The sequence below is a fragment of the Cynocephalus volans genome, chromosome 14 (assembly GCF_027409185.1).
Source record: "Cynocephalus volans isolate mCynVol1 chromosome 14, mCynVol1.pri, whole genome shotgun sequence".
Classification (NCBI taxonomy): domain Eukaryota; kingdom Metazoa; phylum Chordata; class Mammalia; order Dermoptera; family Cynocephalidae; genus Cynocephalus; species Cynocephalus volans.
Window position 1 is genome coordinate 9,481,841 of NC_084473.1, and position 14,555 is coordinate 9,496,395.

Below are 14,555 nucleotides of genomic sequence, written 5' to 3' on the forward strand. Positions count from 1 at the left end.
TAGTATATTGCATACACACACACTCATATATGTACGTAGGTACACATAATTTAAAGAATGATTATACAGCCATCAGCTGGTCCCCTGCTCCTGGTTAGCATTCCATAAGCACCTTGTGCGCCCCTCCTGTCATAATGCTCTCAGAGGTCACCACTGTCCTGACTGTGTGATCATTAACTTCTTGCTTTTGTTTGTCGTTTTGCTACCACTATATAAATCTCTAAACATACTGATATAATCTAGTTTTGCCTGTGTTTTGAACTTTTATAGTATTATATTGCATGTATTCTTTTTCATAACATTTTTGTCAAATTCATTTGTGTTCTTAGTAAAGTTTGTTCTTTTCCATTGCTGTGTAACACACCCTTGTATGAATATACAGCTGTTTATCCATTTTACCATAGACAGACATTTGTGTTTGTCCAGTTTTCAGCTGTTCTGTTCCTTGTGCGTGTCTTCTGTTGCAGATCTGTATGAGTTTTTTTAGATAATGCCAAAACGCGCCCTTCCCGTTTGTCCTTAAGCACACATTTTACACAGCTTTGGTTTAGCTTGGATATTTATTTGATCTTAATTCTTAGTGACACCTGCTGTTCTTTAGGCCATGCTTAATTCCCGGGAGGAGGAAAGTCCATTATTGCTCTGGCTTTAAACCCAGCCTGCTGGCCATAGTGCAATTCTGTGCTTCCCAAAAGACTTGTGGGAATATCTGACACTGTCATTAATGCCCTCTGTTACTTTTTGAGAAGTCAAATGTGTGATGGGACAAAGCTGCCATCTAAGTGTTTGTATGATTCTTTCTTGGCTTAGCTACCCTTGGGGCACAGATCTGGGTGTGTTTTGTTTATTTTTGTCTACTGTCTTTCAAAAAATGTCATTTCCCTTCAGGTTGTCCTTTTGTCAGTGTAATGAGGGGAGATGAGATGGGACAGGAGGGAGAGTGGAGCGGGAATGGGGCAGCCCGGAGGGGGTAGACCTCTTTTCCTCTCCGGGGCAGCATCTTTGGTTTCCAAGAATGAAGTTAGCCAAACTGGCCCTGTACTGCCACCTCCAGCTCACGTTTCCAGGTCAGGGCCGCAAGGAGCAGAGGCTGATTGATACTGTTGGAGAAACGTTTTACATGGATACTCTAGGCCAGGCATCGGCAAACCTTTTCTGTGAAGGGCCAGATGGTAAATATTTTAGGCTTTGAGGCCTAGAGGCAAAATCAAGGCTATTATGTAGGTATTTATATAATAAGAGAGAAAATAAATTTCCACAAATTTTTAATTAGTGAAATTCAAAACGTAATAATAATAATGGAGTACAGTTTTGGGGTAATGCAGGTCTACTAATGAGAAGAGAAGTCTTGGGAGGAAATAATATTTCTCTTAATGGAGGTTCAGGGTAAGTCTTCCCTGTCACCCATCATCACATTGATTGGAAATAAATCTTTAGCTTGTGACTGGCCAGAAACAGTCCAAGGGCTGGATTTGGCCGGTGGCCCCTAGTTTGCCCACCCTGAGCCAGATCATCTCAGACAGAGTGTGGACTTCGCCCCCGCTGTCCAGCCTATTGTGATGGAGGTCCCTCCGTGCCAGAGTGGGGTTCTGTGGGGACCAAGAGGAGGCAGCTTGACTTGGCCTCTGAATGCAGGAAGCGGAATCATGAAGTGACATTTATGCTGAGCCCATGGAGGAAAGAGGGCTAGAGCCCCCCAGATGATTCCGGTGGCTGTGGGACAGCCCTTGGGGTGACACATACATAGTGGGGTGGTCAGCAGGGGCAGAGAAAGGGAAGCCTAAGGGATTGCCACATCCAGAAACCAGGACGTTGTGTGTGGTGGGAGCTCTTGAGGAAGGTCCCAAGGCACTGGGACCCGAATTTTATATTTGATATTAGTGCACTTTCACTGAAACATTCCTGTGTGGCTTGTGGCTACCATTCTGGACAGCACCGGGGTGAAGGACGAAGGTGGACTCTTCTTGGCAGCTTGACATTCTATAGAAAAGCAACAGGGTGCTGCTTCACCTGCCACTAGCCCTCTGCGGGATTCCCAGGGGAGCTGCTTTGGAGACAGAGGGACCAATGGCAGGTAGTAGAATGGTTGGGAACTCGAAGGAGATGCTTTTAAAGTGGTTGAAAGTATTTGAGACACAGCCTAGGGTCTTGTGTATATGACAAATTTACTCCACGAAACTTGTTTTACAAACTAAAGGTCAGCTTCAGTCTGGCTTCTCAGAATTAATGAGTTTTGGCCAGACTTAAGCTGTTGTGCAGTTTCAACTGAGTTCTTCATTACTGCTAGATTTTTGCCTATGTTTATAGTCTTTATACATAAGTTCTGGTGAAAGTGGCAGCTTTTTTTCCTGCTAATCATATGTAAATTTGGAGTGGGTGGGGGTAGGTGAGCGCCTAAACTGGTTGGAAGTCTCAGCCAAGTTGGTAGACATCTTTGGTTTCTGGAGACTCTCAAGTTTTGTTACATTTTGTTGCTTTAAGATTTTAGTTGTTTTTATATAGAATCGACACAAGACTTTTTCTAGCACTCAGTCTCAATCATTCAAACTTCTGACCAAGTTTAATTTAATTATTTATATATATATATATATGTGCACCATAATGAAGGGTATTTTTCCCTCTTGCAATTTTAATTAAAAATTACCTCTGCCACCTCTACGTAACAGTCTCTACTTAACGTTCTGTAGAAAAGCAACAGTTACTGTTTACTCACTCATTCCCAAGTTCAGGAAACACTGCTTCCCCTTTAACAACAAAGGTAGAAGATTCCATATGGTGGCATATTTTTACAAGACTTTTATGCAGTAAATGATCAGGAAGGGTGTATCCCATGATATAATGTGGGAGGAAATTTGTCAGAGTTCAACTGTGTTATAAAGTGTCAGACTCCCACACTGCAGTATACCACCACCTCCAGTCCCCATGATTCTCAGCATGACTGAGTCAGACTCCTGTAGACACAAGATCACTGTCATCTATGGGAGCAGCAGAGGCTGGAGAGCTAAATTCCAGTTGAGAGAGGCAGCATCCATCTCCCTTGCTGACTTTTCCAGAATGCCTACTGCCTAGCATCGAGCCATGGATGGCTCTGAGCCGTGGGTCCCAGCCCATTCCCTCCTCTTTAGGAAGCCTCTCTCTGAATCTGCTTCCTGCCTGCCCTGACCCATTGCTCTCACTGTGGCCTGAGTAACCCTTAAGTACAGCTCTCACGTCTCTTCTCTGGGCTCAGCCAAACACCATGGCCTGGCATTTGAGCCACTACTGTCTTTTAGCCTCATGGTCATGCACTGAGCTGCTTGTTGAGTCCTGTTCTGTGGCAGGCCCTCTGGTAGGCACTGGGGATAGATACATGATGAACAATTATCAGTTTGTGAATTTAGAGTAAAGCATTAAAAACAGTAAAAAGATTCAATAACATTAATTTTATTAATATTTTATGTACTCTAAGATGTCCAAAACATTTCAAGTGCTCAATAGTTACATGTGACTGGTCGCTACCATAGGGGACAGCGCAGGTTCAGAGGCAGAGCTGCACAAGTTAAAAAAGCAGTTCATTGTCCATGTAAGTCCTGGACTTCTGGCTTTTATCATAGTTAATTTGCATTTGTGTTGGGGATTGTATTTTGCTAGATTGTAAACTCTGTGGGCATTGTCCTGTTTTGTTCACCATTGTGTCTTTGATACCCAGCTTAGTATCTGGCACATAGTAGGTGCTCAGTAAATTTTATCAGATGAACTACTGAGTAAGCACAGGAAAAAACCTAGGAGGAGAACCTAGCCTATCCTGGAGGAATGGCAGGGGCTGTGGGAGGCATCAGAGATGGCTTTCAGGAGGAGGAGATGCCTCTGAACCAACTCGGAAAGTTGGAGTAGAAGTTTGGTCAAGAGGAGGCAGGGAGTATATTCTAAGGAGAGAAGAGAATGTACAAATGCTGTGAAGTGAAAGAGGAGACAACAAGTTGAGCGGGGAGCTACAAGTAGTTCATTGTGATGGAAGCTTGGGGTGCAGTGAAAGTGGAACAGAATGTCAAGAGGTGATGCTGGAGATACAGGCAGGGCTCAGATCATAAGAGAGTTTTTAAAGCTTGCTAGAGTTGAGGTGTTTTTCTAAGAATGTCAGGGAGCCTTACAAGTGAACAGACTGGGAGCTGCCCCTCCAACTGTTATTTTGTATTTCTCTTCTCTGTGCATGAATTTTTCTCTCTTTATACCTTGTGGCACATAGAAAGTGCTTAATAAGAATGTTGAGTGACTTACAATGCTTCCAGAGAGCCCAGCCAGGCTGGTGTCTTCTGCCGTCTAGGGGAAGGTTTAGATGGACAAGTGGCTTTTATCATTTGAATGAGGGTTAGATCCTGTTCTAGCCAATTGCAAAGACTGGACAGGACCAAATTCTTTCAGAGTGCTAGACTGGAGGTTTATTAGATCAGATGTGTTTTTCAGTAATGGCCCTTCACCTGGGGCTGTGGACTTAAAACAGAGCTTTGATGAGCACATTGGACTTGTGTCTTCATGTGAGAGAGTTGCACCCTCTGACAAGCTGTCTGTAAAGCTGCAGGAACTGGTGTTTCTGATGCAGCCCTGAGCAGACCTTCAGTCTACTCTGGCGCTGGCAAAGCCGGGCACAGGTTCTGTGTGTCAGTGACTGCATTGCAGGAGGCTATATGCTGCCTGGCAGATTAGAGAGGAAAAGCAATGAGACATTGTGAGGAAGAGAATTCAATAGTGATTTTCATGGGTTATTTACCTTTTATAGCTGAGGAAAGTCAGGAATGGATTAGAGATAACCATCTAGGAAAATAAGAGTTAACTCTATGAGAAATTTTGACTATCTTGTATCAGTCCTTATCTTCCCATTTCTACAGTATGGCAGAAAATAGTGCTTTAAAAAAAAAAATAGATGCTTTTAGTTTTAAGTTCATGGCAAAGTTGAACAAAGAGAAAGTACATACCCCATATACCGCCCCCACTACACATGCGTAACCTGCCCCACCATCAACATGTTCCTACTATAGTAGTACATTTGTTAAATTCAGTGAACCTTCATTGACATATCTTCATCACCCAAAGTCCGTACTTAACATTAGGGTCCACTCTTGGTGGTGTACATTCTATGGCTTTGGACAAATTTATAATGACATGATTATAATTTCTCTTTGTATTGTAACTACTCTGTCAAATCTCTGGTGCTTTGTGATCATTTTTCCATCTAAAACTGTCAGCACTAATCACATCTGTTATTAACATCCAGTAAAATAGTAATTGTTACGTTAGAACTAGCACTTATGGTGCTGCTATAGAAAACTGGTTCAAGAGGTGATTCAGGAGGGCTGTAAGTGCAGAATCTGTTTCTCTGAGATGTTTTGCTGTTTCAGATGATAGGCCATTGCAGTTTTTACGATGAAAACTCACAATGAGTAACAATAACTTCTGTTACCAAGTGTCTCCTACATGCCAGATATTGGGCTGGGTGCTTCCATGCATTCCATTCCTTTGATCTTTACGGTAATCCTGTGATTGGTGTCACTATCCCAGTGTACAAATGTTCTCTCCTTCCTGTTATAACTAAAAGTTGACACCCTTTGCTCTTCTGTGTTATTTAATCGAGCTAAAAGGAAATTGTACCTTTGCATCTTTTGTGAAAGCAGAGCTATAATGAAATTTCCAGGTTTGATTAGGCATTGAACAAATATTATTTGAGCACCTACTATGTGCTAGGCATTGTAAGTGCCATATACTACTACTGTATAGTAGTTGGTCTATAAATACTTGCTGACTATTAAATACATAAGTGTGTTTGTCTAATCATTCAACTTTGCAGAATAGGTATTGTTACTGCCAGTTTCTGGAACAGAAATCTGAGGCTTGGAAAGGATTAGAAACATGCCTTCTAACACAGCTAACAAATGGATATTTGGGTCTTTCCAAATCCAGCATAGGTTTGCCTCCCCCTAGACAGTATTGTCTCTGACCAGGGCAGGTCTGGTCCTGCAAGTTGCCTGTCTTTTGGAGCCTGCTTGTCATGGTACTGTGGGAGAGGGGCACTCTGTGTCACTTTACCATTCCTTTCCCTCTGTCTAGGGAAGGAGCAACGGTCCCTGACAGGCAGGCACACCCGGACCCTTGCTGGTGCACAGGGAGAACTGAGACTCAACAAAAGCCGAGTGGGCCAGATCAACTCATTTGCTGCAGAAGGCTGATGTCCAGCAGTGCTGCAGGCAGGAGGCTGTGCATGTGCTTCAGGTGATGAGGCACCTGAGGAGGACTTGGCTTTCAGCGACTGCCAACAAAACTTCTGCTTGGTGCACTTTGAAAACAGGTCTTCAACACCACACTGAGAATTTGTCCCACAGAAACTGTCTGCAAGGGACCTAACCAAGTCAAGCCCAGGCCTCCAGAGTGACTCCCACATGGCCACTCTCTGGTAGTTATGATCCAAGCACAAACGTGCTTTAATTAATACATTCTCTCTATTTTAGGCTTTGGATGTGGACCGGATGGTTCTTTACAAAATGAAGAAATCCGTGAAAGCAATAAACATCTCTGGGCTGGGTGAGTATACATACTTCCCTGGGGTTTCTGAGTGGAAAACGTTGCATTTGAAGTCCTCGTGCCATCGTATTGATCACCACTAATGAATTAATGGACCAAACTACTTTTCTGGGCATGTGGATTATGGGGGTGATGAGTTAGGGTGCTTATTTTTCAGGAGTGTGTTTTGTTGGGCTGATTGTCTACTTCAGGTGTGGGATTTCATCCTCCATCCTCCCTCCATACTGTCCCATGTTGTACTTCCTTTCTCTGGGGCGTAGCCCTGCACAAACCACTCGGTCAAATGACCGATGAGGACACTAGACTCATTCCTGCCCCTGTTATTAGTTTGTGCTGTCAATCATGTCACAGTGCCCTTTCCATTTCTTTCTTCTCCACTTCTTGCCTTTCCTAGTTTGGGAAGAAAATGAATAAATATACAGGCGTAACCAATTACTCAAAGTACTATTTGATCTAGACGTATAAGTATGTTTAAAGAAAAACCTGCTGCAACTTTTGGCTTAAAGATGGCAAGTTGGGGCCGGCCCGTGGCTCACTCGGGAGAGTGCGGTGCTGATAACACCAAGGCCCCGGGTTCGGATCCCATATACGGATGGCCGGTTCGCTCACTGGCTGAGCGTGGTGCTGCCAACACCAAGTCAAGGGTTAAGATCCCCTTACTGGTCATCTTTTAAAAAAAAAAAAAAAAAAAAAAAGATGGCAAGTTGTACATGTGTGGCAGGTCTGACTTAGCACAAATCCTACAAGTGATAGAAAATATTTTTAAAAGTCATTAAGTGACTGTGTAGTTTCATCCAGAAACAAGAAAGTGGCAGTCTTGGGGGACAAGAAGTTGTGCGGAACCCCAGAAAGATGGAAACAGGGCCAATGGATTGCCTGTGGGAGAATACCCCTTTTAAGGTGCAGAATGAGTTTGGGTGCCTACAAGTGGGACTGGTAGGGAAGAGGGGCCCAGGGTCTGCTCCCACAGAAGCAGTCAAGCCTCTTGATCTCTATACCATGTCCCCTGCACCTTTGTGGCGTCTCCCTTGAGTGAAAGTGGTGATTGGAACAGGACAGGGAATGCCTTAGATGGTCATGATATTAGGAAAGATGAGAATCAGCCTGGCAGTATACATCCCACCCACCCCAGTTAGAATCAGCCTGGCAGTATACATCCCACCCACCCCAGTTGTGCTCTACTGGAACACAAGCTCCAGTAGATGCTCTTGACTTCCCCCGTGAGGGCCATGCAAGCCATATCATGAAGAGTCTAGTAGGAAATCTCATCTGCAAGGTGGTGTAACGATTGTGCATTGCCAGGTGTATTTGGGAACAGATTTAACAAAAGCTGTACAAAACTCCACATTGAAAACTGTAAAACACTGCTGACTGAAATTAAAGAAGACCTAAATGAGAAGTTTATGATGTACATGAGCTGGAAGAATCAATATTGTTAAGTGTCAGTTCTCCACAAATTGATCTCAGGATTCACCCCAATCCCAGTCAGAAAACCAGCACGGGAGATTGACAAACTGATTCTGAAATTGATTTGGAAGGTGGTCCTCTGCCTCCAGCTCTCCCTGGATGAAGTGAAGGGGACAAGGAAGAGCAATAATGGTTTTTAATTTTTTAACACTTTGTGTACCTTGTGGTTTCTCTACATTATGCTAATCTTGGCAGCACACTGTTCTTACACAAACGAGGAACCTGAGGATCTCATAGCTAAGGATATTCCCAAGGTGTTTGTAGAGCCAGGACTATGACCCGTTTGCCTTCCTGCTGGTTCAGGGTTGAGTTTGGTGGCCTGCTCTGTTATGAGGCCACCACAGGTCTTCAGTGTGTCCAGCACACTAAGCAACTATCTTTAAGACTTCTAGAAATCACTGAGAAATGGGACACTCAGTTTTGTTGACAAAGAACCAGATTTCAAAAGTATCTTGGGAGATTTTTTTTACTGTGTTCATTTGGGCCTTTTGAGTTGGAAGGATATTATATAAAAGGGATATTTTATATTTTGGTCAGATTAAAAAATGATTTTGTAGTCATATGTTGAAAAAGCTGTTCTTATTAGAAATAAAAATGAAATAATCTATTTCTTGAGCAAACATTGGCTTTGTGATCGCTGCAGGCTGAAGGAGGGACTTGTGTGACTCCTAAGGCCAGCCCAGCGTCTGGCAGTGCAGCTTATAAAATAAGCTTTTGGAGAGAGAAGGTGTCAGTGCTGTGGTGTCAGGAGGCTAGCCTGTACAAGTTTAACAATACTTCTGTCTAATTTGCTTTTGTGACCTATATTGCTGAGCCTGTACCACAAATCTCATTCTTTTACCTGCCCCCCAGGGTGATTTCCTAAAATGCAAATCCAATGATGTTACTTTTCTGCTTAAAATTCTGCAGTGTTTTTTGTTTTTTTTTTTTTTTTTTTTTTTGCTGTCCACAGTGAAGTTCTTGGAAGTGAGTTCCAAAGCCTAGGAGAGATGAGGAAGGCTGCTGTAGGCTTTAGAATTTTAGAGAAATTGGTATATAGCACAAGTAAACAGGTTTCTCTCACTACAGAGCTATCCAAAGATGTTAATGTGCTAATTTGGATTGTGAGAAGATACGGGTCTTAACCTTTTCCAAATTCACTGGCCTATGAAACTGCCACTTCTTGCCTTGATCGCCCCATCACAGGCCTCAGGTTTAGTAAATGCTGCAGAATACAAGATGAGAGCCAGGCTCCTGTTCATCCCCTGGACCCAGGCTATCTGTGCAGAGGCTACTCCTGTCCTTGCTGCCCTCCTAAGAGATAACTTGAAGTTTCCCCAGTGTGCCATGTTTTGTACCTCTTCTCTACACATATGCTCTTCTGTCTGCTTGAAGTGGCATTTTGCCACTTTGAGGACACTGAGGCCCACGGAAGCTGAGAAGTCTGTTCAGTGTCACAAAGCTAATAAATGGCAGGGCCCAAATTTTAATGCATCTGTTTTGGTCCCAGCCTGTGTCCTCTCCAAGGTGCCACACATATCACATGCTGCCTTGGAGGGGTCTCCTATTTTTGTCATCTTTTATCCATCTGTTATATCATGTCAAGTTTGAGTTATTATAAGGTCATGAGTCTGAATTTTTTTTTTAAAGCCAAAGTACTGATACTGAAATCTTTATTTCAGAACAAGTGTCATTTGCTTCAAAGAAGTCACCTGAGGAAACTCTATACTTTTTCCTACGATGTTGCTGACATCATTGGTAGCATTTTTGGAGCTCTTTTCTAGAACTGCTTTTAGTAGCACATTCTTTTAAATATATTTAGTAGAGGAGTCTAAGGATAGATTAAATTTTTTTAGAACTAGACATCAGAAATAAGCCAGGCATATTCAGGAAAGGAGTAAGGTGCTGGCTACACAGTGACTAGGTGTACTCTACAGCCATTTAGGCTCTGAAGGCACTTAGTTCCAAAATAGAAGTTCCCCATAGTGTTTTTATCACTAGAGTGTTTACTATCTCAAGGCAACTGCTTCTATAGGAAAAGCCCTCATTTTATGTATGAGTAAAAGAATGGTGAGAATAATCTGGCATTAATGCCTCATACAGCCATATACCTTTTCCTGTCTCATATTCCTTAACTTCTTTGAGACTGGGACTTTCCTGACCTCTTTCCTGATCTATAGTGGATTGGCCCCATCTGACCTCTAGCCTACCGAGTATCTCTCTGATGCAGGCTGGCTGGCCCGCCACTGCTTCATGAGCATGGGATGACTGTATATCTGTGACTTTGCACAGCTCCACCCTGGTCTGTAAACATGCTCCCCCGTCCCAGTCACCTGGCTAGGACCTGCCCATCCTTCCCTGCCCATCTCTGTCAAGCTGAGACTTGAAACAGCATTTGCCATCTTTGACTCTCTCATGTATTAGTTTCCTATTACCGCAGTAACAATTACCACAAACTGAGTGGCTTAAAATGACACAAATTTATCTTTCAGTTCTTAAGATCAGAAGTCTGACATGGGTCTCAGTGGACTAAAATCAAAGTGTTGGCAGGGTTCCTTCCTAGAGGCTGTAGGGGAGAATTCATTTCCTTGACTTTTCCAGCTTCTAGAGGCCACCTGCATCCTTTGACTCATGCCCCTTCCTCCGTCCTCAAAGCCAGCAATGGCCAGTGGAGTGTTTCCCAGACTACAGGGCTCTGACACTTAGTCTGCTCAGGCTGCCATGACAAAATAGCATAGATCGATAGCTTAAACAATAGAAATTTATTTTCTCACAGTTCTGGAAGCTGAAATTCCAAAATTGGGATGCCAGTGTGGTAGGGTTCTGGTGAGGGCTCTCTTCCTGGTTTGCAGATGGTTGCCCTTTCCCTGTGTCTTCACATGGCAGAGAGAAAGCACACAAGCCCTCTGGTACCTCTTTTTCTAAGGGCACTAATCCCTTCATGAGGGCTCCACCATTATGACCTCATCTAAGCCTAATTACTTCCCAGTGAACCCATCTACAGATACCATCACATTGGAGATTAGGGCTTTAATATATGAATCTGAGGGTGGGGGCAGGCACCATTTAGCCCTGTAGTAGATACTGACTCTTCTGCCTCCCTCTTCCACTTTTAAGGACCCTTGTGGTTACACTGGGCCCACCCGGATAATTCAGGATAATCTCCACATCTCAGGTTCGGCTGATTAGCAACTTTAATTTCATTTACAATCTCAATTCCTTGCTAGATAGCATAACATATTCACAGATTCCAAGGATTAGGATGTGGACCTCACCTGGTGGGGAGGGGATGTTATTCTGCCTATCACACCTCACCTCTTACTGTTCTTACAGTTTCGAGGTTGAATCAGTTCTGACTCTTTTTTTCAGCCAAACATTAAGGGATACCTAATTTTCAGGCACTGTTAACACTTTAAATATTGCTCATTATTGTCCTTTGAGGTCAAGAACCAATTCTGGGAGACAGTGCAGTTTAGGATAAAGAGCACATAGGTATCAGAATCCAAGAAGCCTGGATTAAAAGCTAACAGGGCCATTCAAATAGTCTGTGACATTAGGAAAACCATTTAATCTTTCTGAGCATCAGTTTCCTCTCAAGTAAAATGGTGTTGGGCCAGGGCCATTGTTGGACTCCTGCGGATGTAGCCAATTATAAAGCTATGCGACTATACCAATTGTCTGGCTAGGCAATTCATAACTAAAGCCAAAATGTTGCATTATTTTAGTTACACTAAGTTTTCCACTTCTATTGTCAGGGCTAGGGGTTAGGGCTCACAGGCCCTTCAAACCCGTTGTACAGACTGGGTTACAGACCCCTCACACACCTGGCTGGGTCTCCAGACCCCTCATACGCAGGTCCACATTCTCGGTAATGGGGAAAGATCCTGGGAGCTATTGGCAGACAACGCAAGCTCAGTCCTCAGCTTCATCGGTTTTGGGAAAGTATATAGGAAAATGGTAAGGGCACCTCAGATGTTCAGAATCTTGCTGAGCATTTGATGTTAATATGCACGTTTGCCCACGTGTTCCTTGGTTGTCTGATGTAATTCTGCATGTGTGCCCAGGTGTCCTGGGTTATGGACTTGAGTATAAAAGATGAGTGACTCTGATCCATAGTGTTCCCCACCGCCGAGATGCCCATACTGCTGCTGGAGGCTGTTGGCTGCCAATACCCCCGGGATGCCCTGAGAGGCTGCCGCCGCTGCTGCTAAAGACTGAGATTGTGTCATCTGCCAGTGGTTCCTGGGACCTTTCCCAGTTACCTAGTGTGGACTTGCGTGTGAGGGGTCGGGTGACCCAGCCTGGCATGTGAGGGGTCTGTTGACTCAGTCTGTACAATGGGTTTGAAGGGTCCGAGCCCTAGCCCTGACAATACAAATGGAAACTTAGTATTAGTCTTAGTATAGCTAGAATAATGAAACGTTTTGGCTTTAGTTATGATTTGCGTAACTCAACAACTGGCGTAGTCACATAGCTTTACAATTGGCATCAGCAAATCCGGCAGCGATGGTCTCCCTGTGGCCCCCCCAGGGGTATTCTGGGGGCAGGGAACACCGTGGATCAGAGCCGTTTGTCCTTTAACCCAAGACACCTGGGTGCACATACGCAATTACATTAGACAATAACCAAGGAACACCTGGGCGCACGTGCATATTTACATCAAATACTCAGCAAGATTCTGAACATCGGAGAGGCCCTGACCGTTTTCCTTCACTTTCTGTACACCATCATACCATGTACCTACACAATAACGTAAATATTGCCTCAGTAATCCCCAGTGTGATGGTATTTGGAAATGGGACCTTTGGCAGGTAATCAGGTTTAGATGAGGTTACGAGGGCTGGGCTCTCATGATAGGATTATTGCCCTGCAGAGCCTTAAATATTTACTCTCTGGCTTTTTAGGAAAAAGTTTGCCAACCCCTCCATTTGGAGCAGTGATTTTGAACCTTAGGGTTTATCAGAATCCCCTGAGGGTCTTCTTAAAACAGGATTACTTGACCCCAACCTCAGAGTTTCTGGTTCAGCAGGTCCAGATGGAGCCTGAGTATTTACTAATAGACCAGGCTCTCAGGTGATAAAGCTAGTCTTTGAGAATATTCCTTAGAACCACCCTACCCAGCCCCACTTTCAACATTGGACTGGGTCAGAAGGGTATCAGTTGTCCCACATATATATTAAACAGTAGTATTCTTACACAATAGCAGGTATATGAGGGTACTTCTCAAAGTTCATGGAAAGATTCATATAATCTTTATTATTTTATCCTCGTATTATGTTTGCTCCCATTTTTCAAAAGGATGACAACCCAGCCAGATGTGTTTTTGGAACATCTTGTGTACAGGTTTGCAAAAGCAGTTATTATAATGATTTATTGAGAAGCTGTTTTTACAATAATTTTTCCCACTCATAATGGAGTGCTATCTGACCTCTTTAAAAAAACAGTTCGTATTTATTTTAAAACTCTTAGTCTGAGATTTCCCAAGCTCTGTCTCTGCCCAAAGGTGTTTTTTTCCCCCAGCTGGGAAGTTGAAGTTAACATTTTTCAGCTGTGTTTGACATATCAGTGGGTGGAAAAATTCATCTTTATCAAGAAGGAAGCAGCAAAAGACTTTCGTTTTCACTTCTCTAGAATTACTCTGTCTTAAAGACTTGGTGGAGCATTCTTACTGCGAGTGATATCCCCTCTCTGCCCTCAATCTGAATGTCCTAGAGAAATTGTCACATCCTTGAAATGAAAAGTACAGAGAAATGCTAATTTTCTCTCAAGCCCTTACAGTCTTCCACCTATAAAAAAGAGAATTCAGCAACTTGGGGGTGTGTGTGGTGTGTGTGTGTGTGTGTTTCTGATATTTGCAGTGTTAATTAGAATATGGGATTAAAGTAAGCTTAAAATTAATACAGAGAATTGTTTATATTATAGATCATATAATAAGAATAGGGCAGTGCAAAAGAAATATATGTAATAGTTTTAGGAAATGCGTGCTTTAAGAAGGTACTAGATCTGGCATGATTTTCTACCTGTTACCTGAGAAAATAAAGTCATAATAATCCTTGGTGTGTGGAAAGAATACAGCGAAACTAGAACTCTGTTACATTGTTATGGCACTGAAAGCTGACACACAGTTTTTGGAAAGCAGTTTGGCAGTGCACATCAAGAAAAATAAAAATCTATATGGAAATAGATCTATGCACAACAATGTTCATTGTGTTGTATCATGGTTTATCATAGTGAAAAACTGAACACCTCCTATAACGAAATTATGATCTAGCTACTTGATGGAATTATGGTTATGTAGCAACATGAAAAATGCTTATGATGAAATCTTTAGGCAAAAAAGTTCAGGATACAAAATATATGTACACCATATCCATGATAAAAAGGAATAGATTATAGCAAATGATAAAAGAAAGCATATCTATATTGATATTTATAAACTTGAGGGTAGGAGCATAATATAATAATTAAAATCTGATAATCGCAGAATATTTGTTATAGGCCAAGCACTGTGCTAATAAATAAATATGTGTGTTGTGAGTTAGGTAGTGTCCACTGAC

General features: G+C 42.8%; 1 protein-coding gene across 3 annotated transcripts in view; it reads left to right on the forward strand.

Moving 5' to 3' along the window:
* The window catches only part of ASAP2 (ArfGAP with SH3 domain, ankyrin repeat and PH domain 2), a 172,026-nt gene that overhangs the window by 54,966 nt on the left and 102,505 nt on the right, over positions 1 to 14,555 (forward strand). For all 3 annotated transcript variants that reach the window (XM_063078131.1, XM_063078133.1, XM_063078132.1), the window contains exon 2: positions 6,480 to 6,552. In XM_063078131.1, coding sequence (XP_062934201.1) covers positions 6,480 to 6,552 — 73 coding nt within the window. The remainder of the gene's footprint in view (positions 1 to 6,479; positions 6,553 to 14,555) is intronic.